Source organism: Protomyctophum parallelum (genome assembly GCF_964188405.1).
Source record: "Protomyctophum parallelum genome assembly, chromosome: 15".
Lineage (NCBI taxonomy): Eukaryota > Metazoa > Chordata > Actinopteri > Myctophiformes > Myctophidae > Protomyctophum > Protomyctophum parallelum.
This window is the reverse complement of record NC_139710.1, coordinates 14,935,241-14,956,552: the sequence shown is the minus strand read 5'-3', so window position 1 is coordinate 14,956,552 and position 21,312 is coordinate 14,935,241. Positions and strand designations below refer to the sequence as shown.

At 42.2% G+C, this 21,312-nt stretch overlaps 1 protein-coding gene across 1 annotated transcript in view; it reads right to left on the bottom strand.

The window, feature by feature from the left end:
- The window catches only part of mapk4 (mitogen-activated protein kinase 4), a 30,924-nt gene extending 11,339 nt beyond the window's left edge, over positions 1-19,585 (bottom strand). The window contains exons 1-7 of the mRNA XM_083784617.1: positions 19,240-19,585; positions 16,225-18,009; positions 15,508-15,683; positions 4,353-4,497; positions 2,199-2,281; positions 1,474-1,552; positions 815-1,031 (exon numbers count right to left, since the gene is read on the bottom strand). Coding sequence (XP_083640743.1) covers positions 815-1,031; positions 1,474-1,552; positions 2,199-2,281; positions 4,353-4,497; positions 15,508-15,683; positions 16,225-16,591 — 1,067 coding nt within the window. The 5' untranslated portion in view covers positions 16,592-18,009; positions 19,240-19,585. The remainder of the gene's footprint in view (positions 1-814; positions 1,032-1,473; positions 1,553-2,198; positions 2,282-4,352; positions 4,498-15,507; positions 15,684-16,224; positions 18,010-19,239) is intronic.
- Positions 19,586-21,312: the final 1,727 nt, after the last annotated feature.

Here is a 21,312-nt window from a genome sequence, read left to right as displayed (position 1 = left end):
ATGCGGCAGTCAGCTGACTAAGTGGGCAGGCTACTTAAGCTCACTAGACTCCATGCTCTTCCTGCCTTCCTCTGCTCATGGTTCCCCGGTTGTTGTGATGTTTTCTCCCACCACCACCCCAGCACCACCGGTGGGCTCTGCTATCTATGCTCCCCATGGGGGGGGTTATTGTATATCTATCTCCCTGCTCTTATGTTTTAGGATGTTGCTTAATCATGCCGAGCAGGGAGAAATCCAGCAGAGCCGAACGCCAAGTCAAATATCATATGCACACTCATTACTCATTCTTCAATAAATATTGTTTAATCTATTCGTGAGTTGTCTGACTGAACTGTTGGAGCAGCCATAAACTACACAGGTTCATCTCGATGTTCTGGGCATCTTTGTAATGTTAGTGTTAGTAAAAAAGCAGGTAAAGGAGTAAAGTTTGAGGCAAACTAACATCAGTCACTCTGCCGTTCACTGTAGTGGAAGAGGTGCGCCTGGTGAGGGTTTTACCCCCGCAGCTACGTCGAGTCCGCCGACAGGAAATACGTAGGCTGCGACCATGAAACCCATACGGAATCGGTCTATTGCTTTCAAAGGGACCACTGGTCAATGATTTTTTATATTGGTTTCATTATTATGTGGTCTCAACCCTGACTCAGCGTTCTTGGAAATCACAGCTGTATGCATCTAACTTTCAAAACAAGTGTATTCCCTCTGAGTGGATACAGTGTACATTTCTGTATAAAATACCTAATACATTTATTAATGACCTATAGCCAACCAATAAACCAACCAACCAAACAAACAAATAAAGCTGTTCACCAACCTATCCCAGTGGATGCTAGCCTGACTATTGCTGTTGCTGTGGCTCTGCTCAGTGAGAATAATATCCTCCAGTTCGTCCTCAATGCGGAAGGGCTGCATGGAGGTGGGCTCATCCAGTGGACAGGCATACTGCCCCAGGAAGGGATGGTTCAACGCCGCTTCAGCTGTCAGACGATCCATAGGATTAAAGGTCAAGATACGTTCCAGGAAGTCCACCGCTGAGAGAGCAGAGGAGGGAGCAATGAACAGAAGCAAATTGGAGGTGAGAAGAGAAGAACATTAAAGCTCTGAAAGAACGTTACATTGTTTCTATACTCTTATATTCATACACTTACAGGCAGTAGGGGAAGCAGCCATGTGGGTTTAGTGTCTTAGTCAAGAACACAAGATGCAACGAGAAGTGGGAATTCGACTCCCAAACAATCGTTCCATCTCCCCTGAGTTCTACAGTAGTTAGCCATCCCTTCACTTTTAAGCATACACTTCCTCCTTATCTTTTATCCTTCCTTTACCTGCCCCTCTAATCCTTCATCCTTTTTCCTTATTTATATGATGTTTTATTCTTTTTCCAGCCCCAGGCTATCCTCGAGGCTTACTGTACATTAGCCCTGGGCCAAGCACAGCCATGCACGTGTCCCTGTATCTCTCTCCTCCACTTACCCTGTGCATCCACCTCAGGAAGCAGTTCAGAGAAGGTCTTCCTGACTCTCCAACCATCACTGACATATGAAGGCATCACCTGGGGAAGGAAGGGACAGAGCTATTCAAACAAATGTAATACAAATGTATTCATATGTTATTATTATTATTGAAAATCATTCTATATAACATTATCTCTCTGTATTTCAGCATTATCGCTTTTTGAGAGGCGCCAGCGGCTAGCCCCTCCTATACACAGGTTTAATGTTTGTCTTTAGTTCAATGTTTGTTTTTTTGCATTGACAATGAAGGGAAAATCTACGTCATAATGTGACATTTTGTCTCTTTATTGTTAATGGCGTTTAATGTTTGTTTTGCACCGTTTGTTTTATAACACCATTACATCACCTAATCTAATGAGTTAGACTAGTTTAATTTATTAGTGCCCCTCACTTCACACAGGTGTGCTTTTTGAGGGGTGCTAGCCCCTCCTATATACAGCTTTAATGTTTGTCTTTCAACAATGATTTTTAACAATAGAGATGCTCTCCCAGCAGCCTTTACTCCACACCTGTTTGAACCAACAGTCCTGCAGTCTATTGCTCCACCAAGGAGCACTGGCGGTCCCCGGACCACTGGTTGAGAAGTGGTATTGTAACAGAAAGACTGTCTCCCAAATTGCACGGTGCCTTGCCACTGAAAGTGTGATGTGATGTTGAGTAGATTTGGTATGAGGGAGGACTCACCTGAAGTAGGTCCTGCCTGTCCTCCTCTCTGAGCACTGGTACCGTGTCCACAATCAGCTGCATCTGCTCCAGCTCATGAGCTCCTGCATGGGGGAAAAGGACCAGGCAGAGGTCAAAGTGGCTATAATGCAGTGATACTACAGTGATACTACAATGATTATGTATTCTCCCCTTTTTTGCACCACATAATAATGTGTTCTTAACCAACCAGCCAAATTTGAATATTTTTGTTGTTGTTTCTTACTTAATTACTTACTCCACAATTCAGTAAAACATAGTTCCCAGAGATCTGTATGATCATTAGTAGCCAGATAGCTATTCCACAATCTCCGAATGCTGTATAGAGTCTGGAACTACACTACACTACTACAGCCGAGAACAGAAGCTGTAATCCGTTCATCATTTCCGTTCACAAAATATCTTTACAGTTTACTTTACCAATTTGCGTGACTGGAAAGACGAAAGGGAAGCGGGGAGGAGGACTCTTTATCCCCTGATCATTTTCAGAGCTTCCGTGCACCAGACTGTATGACGGAAGCGTTTGTGAATAGTGGGAGGCAACAGTCTGGCTCGCGAGACTAAATGATCATTAGCCTACTCTACTGTATGTAAGACTATTGATCATTAGCTACTCTACTGTATGTAAGACTATTGATCATTAGCTACTCTACTGTATGTAAGCTAAATTTAAACAGCAGAGGGCACTACACAAACATTTTTAACATTGGGAATAATACACACTGCAGGGCAGTGGTGGGAAAAAGTACTCAATTGTTCTACTTAAGTATAAGTATCAATACTGCGATGTAGAACTACTCCATTACTATATTACTCCATTATTATAAGTATTGGCATCAAAATGTACTTTAAGTAGAAAGTAGAAAGTACTAATATTTTGATAATAGCCGATCTACAAACTCACAATGTGTTGTGATGTGAGGCGATTTGCCTCTGAGATGTAGTGGAGTGGAAGTACTGAAGATATTCAAGTAAAGTAAAAAATATCTCAAATTGTATTTTAGGACAGTACTTCCACTACTAAGTACTGACAGTACTTAGGACAGTAAATGTACCTAGTTACTTTCCACCACTGCCGCAGGGTACATATTACATTCCCCATGAACTACGGTACATGTATGGTACATTCACCTTGTTAACTGTGAAATTAAAGCAAAGTCAGGGAAAGCTGTTTTGAAACGGAGGACAGGACAGTCTGTCAGGGAGAACTGGCTTAAGACAGCAGAAACCTGTCAATGACTGGTCATTGTTATTCTGGTCAGGAAAAGATAAAGCCTGCAGCAGAAAAATAACAGTGTTTTTGCTGAAGGGCACTCAATGGAAACAATCCTTTCACATCGTGTTGCAGTTATTTGAAGATCATGCTGTGGGGTTCATGTTTTATGACTATGTTATGCACCTATAGTAATCACTCACTTGATATGTTGTGGTTGTGATGATGTGATTATATGTAGGCCTAATTAAGTAATTTTATCATGAAAAAACACATTTATGAATAATATTCCAGTATAATGATCACAAAATACAGTAGATAGAGTTGTATGGCACAGTAGTTCTCAACCTGTGGATCGTGACCCACTGGAGGGTCCCCACATGTTTTTGGGGGTTCTGCAGATAACAGTGAAGTGACAATTTAAGGACCTTTAAGACATTTTTAAAACCTAAGAAAATACCATTACTGTATCAAATGTAATCAACTGTTCAAACATTGGCCAAATTGTCAAATAAGAAATAATATAAGAAAAATCCCACCCATGTGAAGTGAGGGGCGCTCTTATCATCGTACATCATCATGGCGTAACATGTCGATTTTCTCAGACACATATGACGTAGTGTAGGACGAAAATAGTCGATTTGTTTGTGTTAGGACAAAATAGCCGATTTGTTATGACGTAAATTCACCATTCATTGTCAATGGCATTTAATGTTTGTGTTATGACAAGGATCTACACCATAGCTGAATATAGGAGGGGCTAAAACCCCTAAAAATAAGTCAAACTAAATGTAAAGTATCAACCCCTGCCTACATGCTTATCAGGGTTGGGGGCCCCCAATTAAAATATGATTATTTTGGGGGGTTGCAACCTGAAAATGGTTGAGAACCACTGGTATGGCAAATGTGTAGGCACTAGGCACCTGCAAACAGCATGCGTCCCGTGAACATCTCAGCCAAGATGCAGCCAGCAGCCCACATGTCTATGGCCTTGGTGTAGTTGTTGGGGGAGAGGAGGAGGCGGGGGGAGCGATACCATTTAGTTACCAGACCCTCAGACAAATAGCCCTGGAAAAACACAGGCAGTCAGTCAGAACCAAAGAAGAAAGAGACACAGAGAGAGAGATGTACAGTACAAACACAGCAGCAAGATTTGTGAGCTGCTGTGATAGAAGGATATCAAATGGAACACAACCACCCCAAAGACTCCTAACCATTGTGTGCATTCCTGTATTTCTGCAGAGTGATCTCGTTATAGAAATTGATTCATTGAAGATTATGACTTTCAATTGCACATACATTTTGTTCTGATTGTATTGTTCCACTTTTTGCTTTGGCAATGTAAACATGTGTTTTCTCATTCCAATAAAGCCCATTGAATTGAATTGAGAGAGAGAGAGATGTGGGGGTGGGGGGGGGTTGATGACAGATTTACTGATAAGTGATGAGAATTTGGCTGATCTTGAAGGTGTAGTGATGCTACCCTTTAAAAATAGTCGCGCACACACGCAGACAGGCTAATGTAAACACAGGAGTTATTGGGTTATTGCTGCAGCTTTTGCAGGCCTCCTCTCCGTGTTTTGTAAATCTAGCCTGCACTATATCTAATATACAACTCAAATATTAGTTGGCCTTTCAACCTCTCTATCCCTGCACTTCCTTTATAGGGTTTCCAGCCTTCCCCTAAAGTAAAAAAAATAAAGAAAAAAAGGTATGTTCAAACTGTACTACATTGTTGAAACCTACCACCAATAAACATATATATATATATATAAAATAAAATAAAAGTATAAGGACTTTCACTGAGGATACGTCCCAGGTGCATCCAAGCGATGTATTTTCGTTCTGAGGTATTCTATTTATATATGTATGTATTTATTAATAATATATCTTCCATCTACTCATAGGAATAGACTATGTGACAACCAGGTATAGTCTGGTGACCACCGGAGAGACGGGTGACAGCCGGAATGTAGACGGCACCCCGGGAGCTGTATGTGTTGGCGTCCCAGCCTGCATCCTCCGTGAGGAGGAAGCCCAAAAACCTTTGAGGAGGCCTTTAGGAGGGCTATTCGGGCCATATCTATTTTTAATGTCTGTTTTCCTTTTTTTGTCGATGGGTTCCCAGATTGATCTAGTTCAAGCACCCCTGCCTGTGTCCTCCCTCATTCTCCACAGTGTGCCAGGAGATAGGAGACGGAGCAGAAACTAAGTATCTGACAAGCATACCTCCATCACTCCTCCTTCACCTCCGTCCTATAACTCAGTGGTTCCCAAACCTTTTATCTCAAGACCCAAAAGAGAAATTAGATATTTGCCCGGGACCCAAACTAGTGAATATAGCAGATCTACAAGCTGACAAGGTGTCGCTTCGCACCGCATTTTGAGCTTAGATCACCTATTTTCACTACTTCTTAAACATTTGTTTCATACATTTTTTATAATAATAATCTTTATTTTATTTATTCATGAAATTACTGAAAAAATATTTTAAATTGTTTTTATTCCCTATTTTGAGAATGTTTTTTTTAAATGTTTTGAAATAATAATTTTAAAATTTGCCATTCATTGTCAATGGGAAATTAATGTTTGTTAGGACGGAAATCTACACCAATAGCTGAATATAGGAGGGGCAAGCGCCCTCAAAATAAAAATGTAGGGAACAAAAAATAAAACTGACACATATGTTTCCATGGGTCCAGATGCAGTGTTTGGGAACCAGTGCTAGAACTCCTCCCTTGGCTCTCCATCCTCCCCACAGCCTTACCCTTCCATCTGTCACTCTCCCTTCTCTCTCTTACCCTTACTTAACATATTACCCCTTAGCCTCTCTTAACATCTTCTGTTCAGCTTTTACTCATTTCCTTTCCTCCGATCAGTTCTCCTTCAGCTCACCACTGTGCTCTCCCTTTTCTAGGCTCCTGTTCCCTTGTTCTTTTCTCACTTGTGTGTCTCTACAATTCCTGTTCTACTCTGCACTCTTCTTCACCCCATTCCGACCCACACTATTTTCACCTCCCTGCTCCCCACATCTGCTCCTACTCTCACACCTCGTCTCAGCCACACTCTCTCCTCCTGACACTTTTCATGTAGCTTATTTTCACCCGCCTACGCGTCCTCCGTCCTTCTCTCTCTCCCTTCCTCACACACCTCACTCTCTCGCATTAACTCTTCCCTTAAACGTATATACTGTAGTATAGTATTTATATAAATTATGTTAGGCCTGGAACCAAGCGATCAGGCTCTTGGTGAATCATGAAACATTTGATTCTGCAGAGTGCGCAAGTACTGGCTGCATATGTCGGTCGTATTTCGGTCAATCAGGGATTGGCTGATGACGTAACTAAGGTATGTTTGGTGATCGGCTGGGTATGTACTGTATGTATGTATGTGTAAGAATGTTGGTCCCTTATTGGCTGTTGATGGTGACGTAACTAAGGTACGTTTCAAGGTTGGTATAAGGTCAATAACGGGTCTAAAGGATTTAGAACAGCAGTTGTAATACACATTATTTGGTAGTAGTACTTGCATGCTCTGCTTGCACACAAGTAGGCCATGTATGGCCCACGTGTGTGCAAGGCGCAAGTTGGCACCTTGACAGAGTGCATTTCTAGTTACTTGCGCAAGCAGAGCGTGCAAGTACTAGTTTCGCCGGGGACTCGTATGCACCGTCCCAGCATTTTCGATGCGTATGCACCGTCCCGGCAATTTTGATGCGTTTGCACCGTCCCAGCAATTTTGATGCGTATGCACCGTCCCAGCAAATGACATAATGACTACTTGTGCCTGATACGGCAGTGGTGCCAGATTACATACATGTATACATAGGAGCATTACCTTTAATCCTCCCGACACTAAAACATATCGTCATAACGTCACCACCATCGAAAACCACAGTATACCGCTAATCAACTTACAAATTACATATACATATACATAGTATAAGTATAACTAGCTCTCAATGATTACGTAATAAAGATGTGGATTAAAGGACCCAATGCCAGAGTGTAATTGGTTTTCGATGGTGACCTAATGACGATATGTTGGGAGGATTAAAGGTAATATCACTATAGTCCAAGATTAAATAAATTTAAAACAATTGACAATTTACAATAACTAATAAAATAATTATACTGTATACGTGATAACATATTTTATTTCAGTTTATATAGCTTTTCTTTTCATCGGATAGATGATTTATTTTTCTTTGAGAAACTAAACAGGGATCCAGAATAGTTCTAAATGGATAAAACTGTATTTCTTTTATAGATAGAAATTTGTACCATACTTAATAATAATACTTTTCTACATGCATAAAGTAGGTAGGTAGCAAATAGTTAAACCTAATAATTCAACATTTCAAACCTTCACAGAGAAACTGAGATTTGACAGATTGTAGCGGTCAAAAGTACTTGCGCGCTCTGCTTGCACACTAGTAGGCCATAATGGCCTACTAGTGTGCAACAAGCAAGTATGCACTCGACAGAGTGCAGTTCTAGTTATATACTATGTTTAATAAATACCTTTTTTCTGTTTTCAAATATGTTTTGACACAGAATTAAACATAGTTTCCGAAACCTCTATGGGAAAAATGAATGGAGTTTCTATCTGTGGCACCACAAAATGACAGACATTGCGATGCCCTATTTGGGAATAGCTGCATTGGGATACTATATATGGTTATTGATGTCAGAGGTCCCACCGCCAGCCCGCCCGCCGGGCCTCCCTTTAGACAATTTTAAGGTAGGATTGTGACAGGAGGCCTAAACACTCTCTCTCCCGTCTTTGTCCTGTCCTTTCTTTTCTTCAAGGCATGAATAATTTCTAGGCAGAGACAGGCCTGTCTCAGCAGGTGACAGGGTGGACAGACACACACACACACACACACACACACACACACACACACACACACACACACACACACACACACACACACACACACACACACACACACACACACACACACACACACACACACACACACACACACACACACACACACACACACACACACACACACACACACATTTTCTCAACACAGTACAGTACATTTTTACACTCTCAGAGTTAAATGAACACATTTTACTGTCCAGTCCCTCTTGTTTCCTACACCCCTCCCCCCTTTTCAATAAACAGGGTAAATGGTTGCCAGACTTCAGAGCTGCACTTGTCTTCCAGTCAGACATTACGATTAAATAGCTAAAGGCTATAGGCTACTGCATGCACATACTGTCGTCATAGCACCATGGGTTCTAGTCCGTCATCCTCTCACTTAAACATTTCTGGATTTGTGACCCTGAACTTTCTCTCACCACACATGACCAAAGAAACAAGATAAAGCTCAGTGAAGTGACTGAATTCATCTAGCTTAATTTAGTTTACTAGGGGGGCCCATTGCGCACTGGCCTACTTAGAACCATGCAAGTTGGAAATGCATTCCCCATGCAGTTATTACTGTCTGTGTCCCTTTTATGCCCATATATGGAGTTCTTTCTCAGGCATGCCCAAATATGGAGTCTATGCAGATGTCATATATGGAGATCTAGGGGTGATTAGGTGTGACCAATTGGCTAATTTGGGCCCTATCCAGAGCCTGGGCAAGGTCCCTGTCCAGAGTCTGGACACAGGGACCAAAGTGTGACCAAAGTCTGAGTTACCAAAGTCTGCACTGAAGAGATATACTTTCTAAATGCAGGGCCACACCAAGATATCAATTGGGTTTTAATAGCATAATATTGTAGCATATCCATATTTTATTGATCCAACCAGAGGGAAATTCAGGTGTCATAGTAGCAACAGCAACAGATCTCCTCACTGGTCAACAAAAACACCTTTAAGACCCCAATCTGAGAATCCCATCGGCAAATAACGGGAAAACAAACGGGCCTTAGTCAACAGATAGTCTTGAGAGAATCTAGAGCGTTGCAGTCCCGCCCCCTCAAGAGACCCGGAAAAGAAATCCCCGTTCATTTTCCTCATAGACTTTTCAGAAAGTATTTATTTAAGACGTTTACGCCGCGGACAAAGCCAACTCTTGTCGTGACAAATCATGACAAACACAATTTTTCGGGCTGAACAAATAATTAGAAAGAAGAAGAAAACACTTTTTCTCCTTTGTAATTATTTGTTTGGTCCAAAATATTGTGTTTGTTGTCATGATTTGTCTCTCTCTCCATTTCCTATCAGTCTACTTTCAACATATCAATAAAGGCCAAAACAATATCATTAACAAAAAAAGAGCACCTAGGGGCGGCTGCAACTCGAAACTGGTTCCCCTACCCCCCTTTTTTCCTTTCCACATTGTACATGTTTTTTTCCCTTTTGTACCTTTTATGAGGGGCGCTAACCCCATGTACAGCTAACACAAACTTTGTCCTACACAAACATTAAATGCCAATGACAATGAATGGACAATTTTGAGTGTTCGTGTAAACACAAACATTGAAGACGAAGGTGAGGACGCAAATTCTGATTGGCCGGAAAGAGATAGATGTATGATGTACCATGATAAGATCGCCTTCACTTCACACAGGTGTGTTTTTTTTTCATAGAATTGTATATTTGCAGGTCTTTAAATGTTCTGATGAATTGAAAATGGAGGAGGACCCTTATGTAAACAAGTGCTTTTTCTGGTTCAATTCTCAAGTAACAGTTTTTGTATTGACCTGTACTTTCGTTTGAAATGTACCTATTCTGCATACTGTGAAATAAAAACTTCAATCAATCAATCAATAAATCAATCATTCAGAAGTAAGAATGAAATATAGGAGGTAGGTACACTGCAGTGAAAGGCAAGAGTAAAAGACCAGAACATAACCATGAAGGGCGCTCGGGTGGCACAGGCCACGTTTCTGCCCATCGCCACGGAGACTAGGGGTTTGAAACCTCTGTTCGGGGGAGGGAAGCCGAGCGGAGAGCTTAAATTAATCTCTGTCACGGCACTAGTAGCGACTTCTACATGTTACTAGTCAGGGTCCTTGTTTAGTGGGTGGAACTCGGGACAATAGCTCCATGTTAAACTCCTCACTGTAAGGTGAAAAGAAGTGGCCTTGCCATCACACATATCATAGGAGACACATGGTTGTCATGACCAACTGTGGAAGTTGGCAGCAACAAGGGACTGGTATACAAGGAAATGAAGGAATCGGGAATTGGCAATAAATAAATGAAAAGAGGGGGGAGAAAATGTCAAAAGAACCAAATGCAGACTACTGACCTGCACTGGATCTCTAAATGAGTGAATGAACACTGAACAGTCTAGCAATGAATCTAACCATTAATGATAAAAAAAACTATATAACGTCTCTGTCTGTGTGTGTGTGTGTGTGTGTGTGTGTGTGTGTGTGTGTGTGTGTGTGTGTGTGTGTGTGTGTGTACTGTAGTAATCCACTTAACTCGAGAACCATTCGCCCCCACCGACTTCAAATTCGACACACACGTTCCACACCCCCACAGAGAGTGCAGTGCCTGTTTGGTTGGACCCACGGTTGTCCAGAAGCGCCCCAAAAGGCCCCTTCCCGGGCTCTGCACTGGGCCACTGCACTGCATCCATATGGAGCTGGTCTGACATCATTCTGAAGTCTGCATAATACTAGACTCCATATTTGGGCATGCCTGACAAAGAACTCCATATATGGGCATAAAAGGGACACAGACATAATATCTGGGTGGGGCATGCATTTCAAACTTGCATCGTGCCCAACAGGCACTGCTGTGACTTAAGCCACTAAGTCATGTCTCCCTCACGTTCTCCCACTACAGTACTTCTCTCGGGGTCATCCCTATGTTCCCCAGGTTCTATGTTCCCCACTTACCTTAGGGTTTAGGGTTAGCGTTATAGGTTTTCTGGTTTAAAGACTTCAGTGTTTTGTACAGAACAAAGAATGTTTGTTTTGCCATCTTTGTTGAAGAGTCTGAGCAATTATGTTTTAGTTTATTTTATGCCAGTGTTAATTTTTATTTGGCTAAGACTAGATAGTTTAAGTAGCCTAGGCAGGCCTAAAGTTCAATGGATTTGTCATTGTTCAAAGACCTTAAATAATTACTAAAATTACTAGGTTAGGTTTCTGGTGTAGGTTTAGGTTTATTCTAAGTGGGGAACAAAGAACCTTTTTTGCATGGTGGGGAACATAGAACCTGGGGAATATAGGTACGCTCCGTTTCTCTCCCCCTCTGTCGTTTTAAATAAACTCTGGATTTTACAGTGCAGGTTCACACTTCACACAGTGAGACAAATGTCTCCGTCTTGTGCTTTGAGGAACAATGCGGTGGTGGAGAGAAAGAGAAGAGACAATCAGAGAGTGAATCAAAGAAAACAGTATTCATGTTCTCTCTCTCTCTCTCTCTCTCTCTCTCTCTCTCTCTCTCTCTCTCCCCCCGTTTTTCCATAAAGCTGGTAGTTCTCTACAGGAGCTGGTGTCAGTCCACTGTTTGCTGTAGAAGACAGACAAGAGAGACATAGCTTTGGCTGGCTCTGTTGTTATTGCCCTCTTCTGGTCTGTAGGACATTTAGTTTCTGCCGTCCTGCACAAGCCAGATGTCCTGCTGTCCTCTGTCTGTGTGTCTCTCTCTCTCCCTCCCTCTTTGGATACCATCTCACTTTCCCCCAGGCGCCCCCCCCCCCACCCCCTCTCATCTTTCTCCCAGGCTTTTTCTCACCCGGCCTTTCTCTCTGCCTTTCCACCCTCTTTTTGTGGCTTTTCCAAGGTCAACTTCTTTTTTTTTTTTTACCTCTGAACATTCTCACATTCTCTCATCCTTCTAGATAACTCTCTCCCTCTCTGCATCTGAACTCCCACTCACAACCCCTATGTCTGCACCCCACTGATGCCTTGTTCCGTGTTCACAGATGACAAAGATACCCTTTCATTTGAGCGCATGCACGCACGCACGCATGCATGCACGCACGCACGCACGCTCTCTCTCTCTCTGGGATCCAGCACGATGAGGCAGTAAACTGTCACATTCATCTCTCAGACCATGGCACAGTGTAATCACTGTCTTTGATTAGTCCCTAACCTGATACCAGGGCTGGGGCTTTAATAGCAGGGTTTGCCATGGAAAACAGCCTTATTATGAACACAAGAGAGCAGGACCAGACATGTCTGGTTTTCTTTTTTCTTTTTTTCAATGACCCCCTGTTTGATATTGCATCACATGAATCCACAGATCCCTATTTGTCTTTATCTCTTGACCCACAATCCACACTGTAAAATCTGTTATTTTAAAGCAAATTAACATGTAAGGGTCCATTTGGACACTGAGTTACAGATGAATAAAAGGTCAATTTCATCCCCAACTATAATTAATTTATCTGGGAACCCCTCAAGGACCCCTAGGGGTTTCCTCGACCACATTTTGAGAACCAATGGTGTAATGTAGGTGTGTACTTGGATGAACCGACTGCATCGTTTCATTAAAATGGTCTTCATGAAAGTGAAATGTACTCACAGAACATTTTTGCTAATCTACCAGTATACAGAATAAAACTTATTTTTCCTGGACAGTAATTCTATAACTGTTGTCTAACCTTTGTATTAAAGTTGCTATATGCAATATATGTCAAAGTTTTAATGACATTTCATTTTTTCTTTTCCATTTTGTATTCAGACAACCAGCAATGGGTCCCAAAATGAATAGTCTCTGTGACACCATACGGGCCGCAATCTCCATTCAAAGGTTTTCCTAGAAGCTTTGGTCGAACATTTCCCTGCAGAAAATGACACACCACCCCAAACGAACTGGACCAAAATGAGTAAGTGGACCACGGTCCTACAGTACTGGTGTGAACATTTCAGTTTTACGTACATTTCATCAACTCTATTTTCGATTCACTTGCATTTTCATCAAGGCTATTGTTACCTTTGCATACTGTAAAAGTTATCCACAAATCATAGGACAAATGTGTCTAAATCTTTTATCCGTATTCATAGGTTTCTATAAGTGTGTTTCTATAAGATTTATCGATCAGCCATTTTTGACAATTTATGAAAAGTCTTGAAAATGTGAAAAATGTGGAATAATTGAGAAACATCTTCTCTTCTGGGGGGTCCCTGTCACAACATCTTTTAAATATGGGTCCTTAAGTTGACGTGAAAATGTACAGCTGCACTACCACACCAGGCCAAGCATTTGTCTGCTGATACCTGATAACCACACGAGGCCAGGTCCCAAGAAGGCACTATCTGGACAGTGATAACAGCTTGCCCTCCATGAAATGGAGAAACTATGTTTACAATCCTTTTTCTATTCGGTTTCTAGGGGTAACCTCTGAAATAAAAAGTAAGTAATATTCAAGACTTCTTCTTCAACTGACCAGAATTGAAGTACAGGTACAGGTACATTGTCATATCCAAATTAATTGTGTTTAAACAGGCACAGGAACTGAGAATAGAAATGTAAGCAGTAGAAGTGTGTGTGTGTGTGTGTGTGTGTGTGTGTGTGTGTGTGTGTGTGTGTGTGTGTGTGTGTGTGTGTGTGTGTGTGTGTGTGTGTGTGTGTGTGTGTGTGTGTGTGTGAGGGTGTGTGTGTGTGTGTGTGTGTGTGTGTGTGTGTGTGTGTGTGTGTGTGTGCCTTATGCTATGACAAGGACGTATTCTGTGTTACCCGGGCAAGTATTTAGCCGATCTGCCCTTTCTGCCAGACGGAGAAGGCGTTTTTGGGAAAATAACCGATCTGCAGCCATGCAGATCGCTTGTAGATGAGCTATTTTCGGAGAACAGTTATAAATTATGGTGATTACCAATCTGGAAAGACAAGAAAAAAAACGGATGATCTACATTATTGTTAGCCTACTAATGGTGTAGTGTAGAATAGATTAGTATATAGGCTATAGTATAAAGATAGGCAGCACAGTCACCACGCTGTCTGTCCCTCTCAGGCATGCAGGTCTGACTGCAGTGCTCACTGCACGCACCACGCATGGACCTCGTCAAAGTGCTTTGTCTTCTTGCGTGGGTTTACTGTCCATATTCCTCTTTAAAACGGCCTGTTTTCACTGTTTCTAATTCCTCTTTTTCATACTTTTGTATAGCCTATGTGCAATGTTTAGCGCAGCGGGTGGAATCAATCAATCTATTAACGAGCAATTATCTGACATTCAGAGGTGTTGCACCAGGGAATATATTCAATCTCCAAAGTCAAACTCATAAATGGAGTTGTGAGCTTTAAGATCTGCAAATCTCATGCTTATGTATACATTACTTTGTAGCCTACTTCTGGCAGAAGAGGATATATGAGAATATTAGTAGGCCACCTATGTAAAATCATTCAAATTGTAATGATTTGTAATGAAAAGAAAGAAAAACATCACTACAGTTGATTATGCCCATGACTACTGAATGATTATGCCACAATGCCACATTGTATAATATTATATAGCCTACACAGAGCTTTCTCTGGGTGTCCGGTACCGTACTGCTCTCGTCTGGACTACATGCATAATTAACATAACCTCAAACTTTAATCCCGTTTGAACTTGAACGGGTAACAGCCCGAGCCGTTGGAAGGCCTCTTAGATAAGCTAACACAGGATTCCCATCTGTTCTACGACACCCTGGCCATTGCTCAGTGTCCTAAACTCTTCCCCCTCCTGGCTCCCAAGCTGAGGAATGACCTCCACTCCCTCTGACCAAGATGGCACCAAGTACGGCTGCTCCATTTTGCGTTCCCCTTGAACCCTCAGTCAGGAATGCAGACTCATACCCAGTTTTCCTGCCGTAGTCTGAAAACTCTCCTCTTCAGACTCCATCTAACCGCCTAGTACTCTTCATTCCTTCTATCACTAATAGATGCTAGTTAATTATACTATGCAGATGACCATTATGCTGATTCACATGATATTTTAGATAGACACCATATACTGTTGCTTGACCACAAATGCTGTTTAGACAGATGCTATGTTTGATGTTTACATGTATCCTAATTCCTTTCTAGTACTTATTTTTATTTGTACTCTATTTACTGTTTGGTTGACTGAGGTTCCAATTACTCTGACCTTGCACTGGAAGTCGCTCTGGAAAAATGTCGACATTTGAATTGTAAATTGTGTGCGTTTGCTTGCAGAATGTGTTGTTGTACCTTATGTGAATAGTGAGGATCAACGATCCTGGCCAACCCAAAGTCTCCAATCTTGAGCAGCAGTTGGTCTGTATTGATGAAGATGTTAGCTGGCTTTAGGTCTCTGTGCAGAACATTTGCAGAGTGGATGAACTTCAGTCCTCGCAGCAGTTGGTAGAATAGTAATGTAGCATGACCTGTCAACAGTCGTAATAAGATCAAAAACAATGTAGCTAATCATGAGAACCCAAAATAACATTGTATAAGTTCTAAAGTGAATGTCTCCTTCTCTGTCAGCTTGATGGCAGATTTATTTTTTTATGTTAAACTTAAGAACTGTCGTCAAGCTCACACAGATTGGCTATTTTCATGTGACACCATTATTGTTTTCAAATTATTTATTTATTTTCACCCCAAATAGGGAAGCCAGATTTTAAGAAGTTAACACATATCATATCACTGAATACTGGTCTATTTTACTCCAGTGATTACAGTACATTGACCATGTTCACAAATGGCTTCTCTGTGCATATGGTCAATTAAAGAATAAAAATAAAAAACTCATTTTAATGAGGACATAAAACAAACGTTTATCCTAGTCACTAAAAACAGTAGAGGGATGAGACAGTTTCAACAGGGATTACCATACTGCACTCAAGACTTCTTTAATTTACCTATACAACGGACATAACAGATGATAAAATTGTATGTAATAATAGATGATTCTTTTCCATATACCTGTGGGTAGCGGTCCTTGTTCCAACAAGTGTGCCAGGTCCGTTTCCATACACTCCTGGACAATGTACAATGCACTGAGGTGGGTCGGGTCTCGGGGGAGGGGCTTTCCGTACGGTGCCAGAACTTCATGAACCCGGACGACGTTCTCGTGGTAGAGCCGCTGGGTGATTTTGACCTCCCTCAGGGCATGCTTCATTGAAATGGCATCCTGCATCACCAGCTTTTTGACGGCTACGCGCTGCCCTGTGCGTTGATCCGTCGCCGATAGGACCAGGCCCGTGACACCTGTGCCAAGAGGTCGTAGGTCAGCGAAGCGGCCACCAAGGTCAAAGCCGCGTAGGAAGATCGGAGGGTCTTGTCTGTCCATGGTAGCGTGAGCAGATAGGGTGGAGCCCCTTTGTGGCGATGAATGAAGGACGAAGTGATCCCAAAACGTTCCAGCTTTTTTAACAGCTTCAGGTTTTAGGGTTTCAGTGTGACATATTTTTCAAAGAGCACCAGAATTCCAATCAGCAGCTTAATCAGAAGTAAAAACAAAAGGCTGACACATCAAGATGATTTAGGATTAATTAGGTATCGGTTATACGGTTTTTGAAATGAGGTTGTCTACAAGCAAAGTCTCCACTTCTAGTCTACTTCTCAGCTTCATGCTGTGGGCATGTCTTCACTTTTACTGGGCCCTCTGTCTCACCATAATTGCTTTTTTTCCATTTAGACTTCCAAAAATGTGGGGAAACCAGGTACTCAAGGCTACATTATTAACACATTGTCTAAGACAAGGGGTTCCTCACACACAGAAGATCTCAGAAAAGGGATTCTCAGAAAGGATCGAAATAAATAAAACTAAGTGGGCAGAATTCAAACATTTGGTTACGTCAGTGATCTTGCATGTGTGGGTTTAGTTAAAGCATCTTCAGCAAAAGAACTTCAACGGCATGAAAGACAACTTTGCTCTTTTTTGTTTTAAACATTGTCCTTTTGATGCCAATGATGATTATGTTTTGGGGATTCGGAGCATTAACATGTCACACGGCCCTTGTTCGCGAGATTGCTAAATGCACTATCCAGTAGACTTGCTGTTCCCATCTCCACATCTTCTCTTATTGTGGATGATAGTGATCATATTAACAACCGTATGATTACTACACAGACAGTAACGGGGCTTCGCCAGGGCAGGGGTATCCATAGCAACAGACCTCTGTGTGTTCTGATCCCACCATTACATGTGTAGTAGATACATGGCAGGACAGCAGGAGGACATTCCACTCCACTCGGCTGGCTCTCTCTCTTTCAATCTCCGCTGTAGCTTTCTCTCTCTCTCTCTCTCTCTCTCTCTTTCAATCTCCGCTGTAGCTCTCTCTCTCTCTCTCTCTCTCTCTCTCTCGCTTTTGTCCAAAGTCTCTAATCCCGGTTGACCAATCAGAACTCTCAGTGGTCAGGGAGGTGGAGATAACCGACTTAAATTCATGAGAGTGCTGTAGCCCCTCCTCCTCCATTCATTCAGCAATAAATCCTGGATGACATCCACTTTCAGAGAGTTTGTCAAATCCCAGACCTGTGATGTTGAGATAATGTGTGTCTGCGTGGGTGCGTGCACACACATACGTGTGTGTGTATGTATGTGTGTATGTGTGTGTGTGTGTGTGGGAGTGTAATCCCTCAGTAATCTCCTTCCTGTTGCCTTCTCATGGATGTTGGGATTTCAACATGCCCTGTGGTCGCTGTGGAGGAGATACTGCTATGAGCAGCATTACATTGGCATTCACATGCCTGCCACTACCACTGCTGCTGGGGGCAGAGAGAGACACACACACACACACACACACACACACACACACACACACACCTTTAATGAGCAGGGAAGGAAACTCAAAGATGGGGTCATCTGGTAGAGACAGACACAAAGAATAGAAAAGCAATTTACACACAAACAAGGGCTGTGTGTGTTGTACATAATGCACTATTTAATGTGTATGTGACATACAGCAGGAAATTATATAACATCAAAGTGCACGCTAATCCCAACCAGCAACATAAATCTGCTCTAATAGAAGGAATAATCACATTACAATATTGGAATATTCCCTGTGTTAGAGAATAGCTGCCTGGATCACCTCTGGATCAAATGGATGGATTTCATATAAATATTACAAGCACAATGATGAGTGTCTGTCTGTGTGTCTGAGAGAAAGACATAGATGGAAAGAGATGTGTAGTTTCAAACTAATCTGCCCTTTATTCCATCCAGACCAGTGTACCAGTTTATGCATGCCTGCCAGTGTAAAGTGAGAACTAGAGAGAGAGAGAGAGAGAGAGAGAGGCAAACAGTTGACAGTTGTGCGGTTTGCAGCAGCACTGAGCTAACTTTATAAATAATGTATTAACCACTGGATATGGGCTTGTAGTGCATTCTCCCTGCGTGTGAAACTGTGAATTCACTACTTATTATGCAACACGAATACAAACTATGTGGGTAACACTTGCTCATAAGGTACCCTTAATTAACGCTGTTTGTTTATGAAATAACCAAATAGCCCAAAGGATAAAATCATCACGCATAGGATGTGATTGGATTGGAAATAGATAGGCCAATAAGAAAACTCGTTAAATAATGTTGTATGGTAATTATTATATGAATTATTTGTCTTTAAACATTTTAACAAGATAGGCTACCATTGTAATTAAGATGGGAATAGGCTATATCCACCACCTGTACAATGCTTATGCAGCTGCCTTTGTGTGCCAATAACATACGCCCGTGTGGCGGAACAAAAACATTGTGCCGCTATATTAGTCAGGTAATAAAGATAGTACTTAAATTCAATCGGAAATATCCCTTATATTTCTAGAGTGCATGGACAGAAACAAAACGGACAGAGAAAGGAGTCTTTGGTCTGCTTATCCTTATCTCCATCTCCATCTGTTATAGCCTATCGGTCCAACCATTGAGGAGGAAAAAAACTACAAAGAGGTACAGACTACAGACAGTACAAGATAACAACGAGTAGTACTCACCGGAGCATATGCCGCAGCCTGCCGTCAGAAAGAGATCTGAATGATAATAGTCCTTGCTTCCATCAGAGTGATCAGATAGTCAACAAACAAAGTAAACGCATCACGTTAGTAATTCATTTCACAGATCAGCAGGATAACAATGCTGTGGCGATACACGAGATAGGCAACGACTGGTGAGTGAGGAGGACTGTGGGCGAGTCGGTGTGCAGTCTGTGCTGTGCACGATTCACTCAATGCTTAACGCTGGAAATCTTTTTTCCCCGGTGAACTGACTGACCGAAGCTTTTACACTGCACCACCACGATCGAATGATTTAAGTACCACTCTCTCTCTCTCTTCTGTCTGGTCTGGCTATTCCTTCTGAACTATAAGTATATGGCAGGCAGGCGCCAGTCCCAACTCAACTCTTGTATGTCCCACCCCCTGACCTGACGTCATGTTTCTTAGCGTCCCTGACTCCCCGACGATGACCCAACACCTGCAAAGTTACACAGTCATTAAATTTGGAGGTGAGGTGAGGTGAGACTGATCAGCATGGTTCACCACTCATTGGTCAGTGATTCTCACTTTTATTTTATTTTTGATTTATTTATTTATGTATTTGATTTTATTTCAATGACCCCCACTTTGATATCCATTTAGGCCACAGACCCCATAGGCACACACGCATGTGCATACCTACCTGTATACTATATGATTTTTATCTTTTGGATGCCAGTCACTATAATATCCTCAGTGTTACTTTAACTCAGAGTGTGAAGGCTATACTAAAACAAGCCAATTGACCCTGTCCAAGCTCTATTTGGCACTATGATAAATTGAATGAATGAATGATGCATTTGGTTCCAAAATATCAATCATTTTGCTGGGGACCCCCCCGGGACCCACTCAAAGACCCCTAGTCACCACATGGGAACCAGTGGTACTAGAATGCTTCATCCAATACCTGCTAAAGGGGAATACAACCTCACACGAATAATGTAATGTTTCAACCAAAGATGGGGATTGTTAAAGGCATCATTTTGGGATTGGTGTGACAGTTCTGCTTCATTTAAGAACAAATATGGTGGAGGGAAAATGGAGTTTATGAGAAACTGAACTGAACCCCATCACACCTCAAGCATGTGGTTTATGTCATTATGTGACAATAAAGTTGATTCTGAAGCACACATGCTTTAACGGTTAGACTTAATCTGGGAAAGCATCTGTGTCAGTTTAGAATGTTGTTATTGCGACTGCAGGTCACATTTACTATGAAATCATGCATTTCCTATCAGTGTGTTGGTTGGTTGGTCACCCCAGGCAAGCCCCCATGCTGCCCAGGTCTCGTGACATCATCAGGGATGGAGATGTGGAGACCCTGATGTCATGGTAAATGTGACCTGCTGTCACAGTTAAGCCCATATATGGAGATCCCTGATGTCATCAATATTGGCCAGCAACTCTATCTGACCTCAAACCCTTAGATCTCCATGTATGGATATATGCCAGAACCTGTTCCGACATTCCATATGTTGATCCTTCCCCATCCATCCTTCCTCTTCGATGTCCCCCTTTTGACTTATACCTGTCCATTCAAATTTAAAACTCTAGACGGGCCTGCCCCAAAGTTATTAGTGCAGCCGTGCCCGGCAGCCGGCGAAAACTAGAGTTCTCAACTAGAGTTCTGTCCATGCAAACTCTAGACGGGCCTGCCCCAAAGTTATTAGTGCAGCCACGCCCGTCGGCCGGCGAAAACTAGAGTTCTCAACAGACCCGAAAATTAAGGCCCAACCCTACCTGGGCCCTCAGCAAACCCTGTACACCCAAGATAATGTCCCCGCTACCACCCTTAGATCTTCATACTGTATGGAGCTGACCTGTTCTGACATTCCATATGCATGTTAATCTGACCTAATCAAACCCTGTACACTCAAGACATGCTCCTTATATGGCCAGTACAGAATTCATTCCATGTTGATCTGACCCCCCATTCCAAAGCGCCAGCGCTCGCCCAGCAGTCTGCCGTCAACGAGGCGGATGCGTGCTTTTTGCCCTTTAGGGCGAGGTGGCTTCTCGCCCTAGCAATGAAGA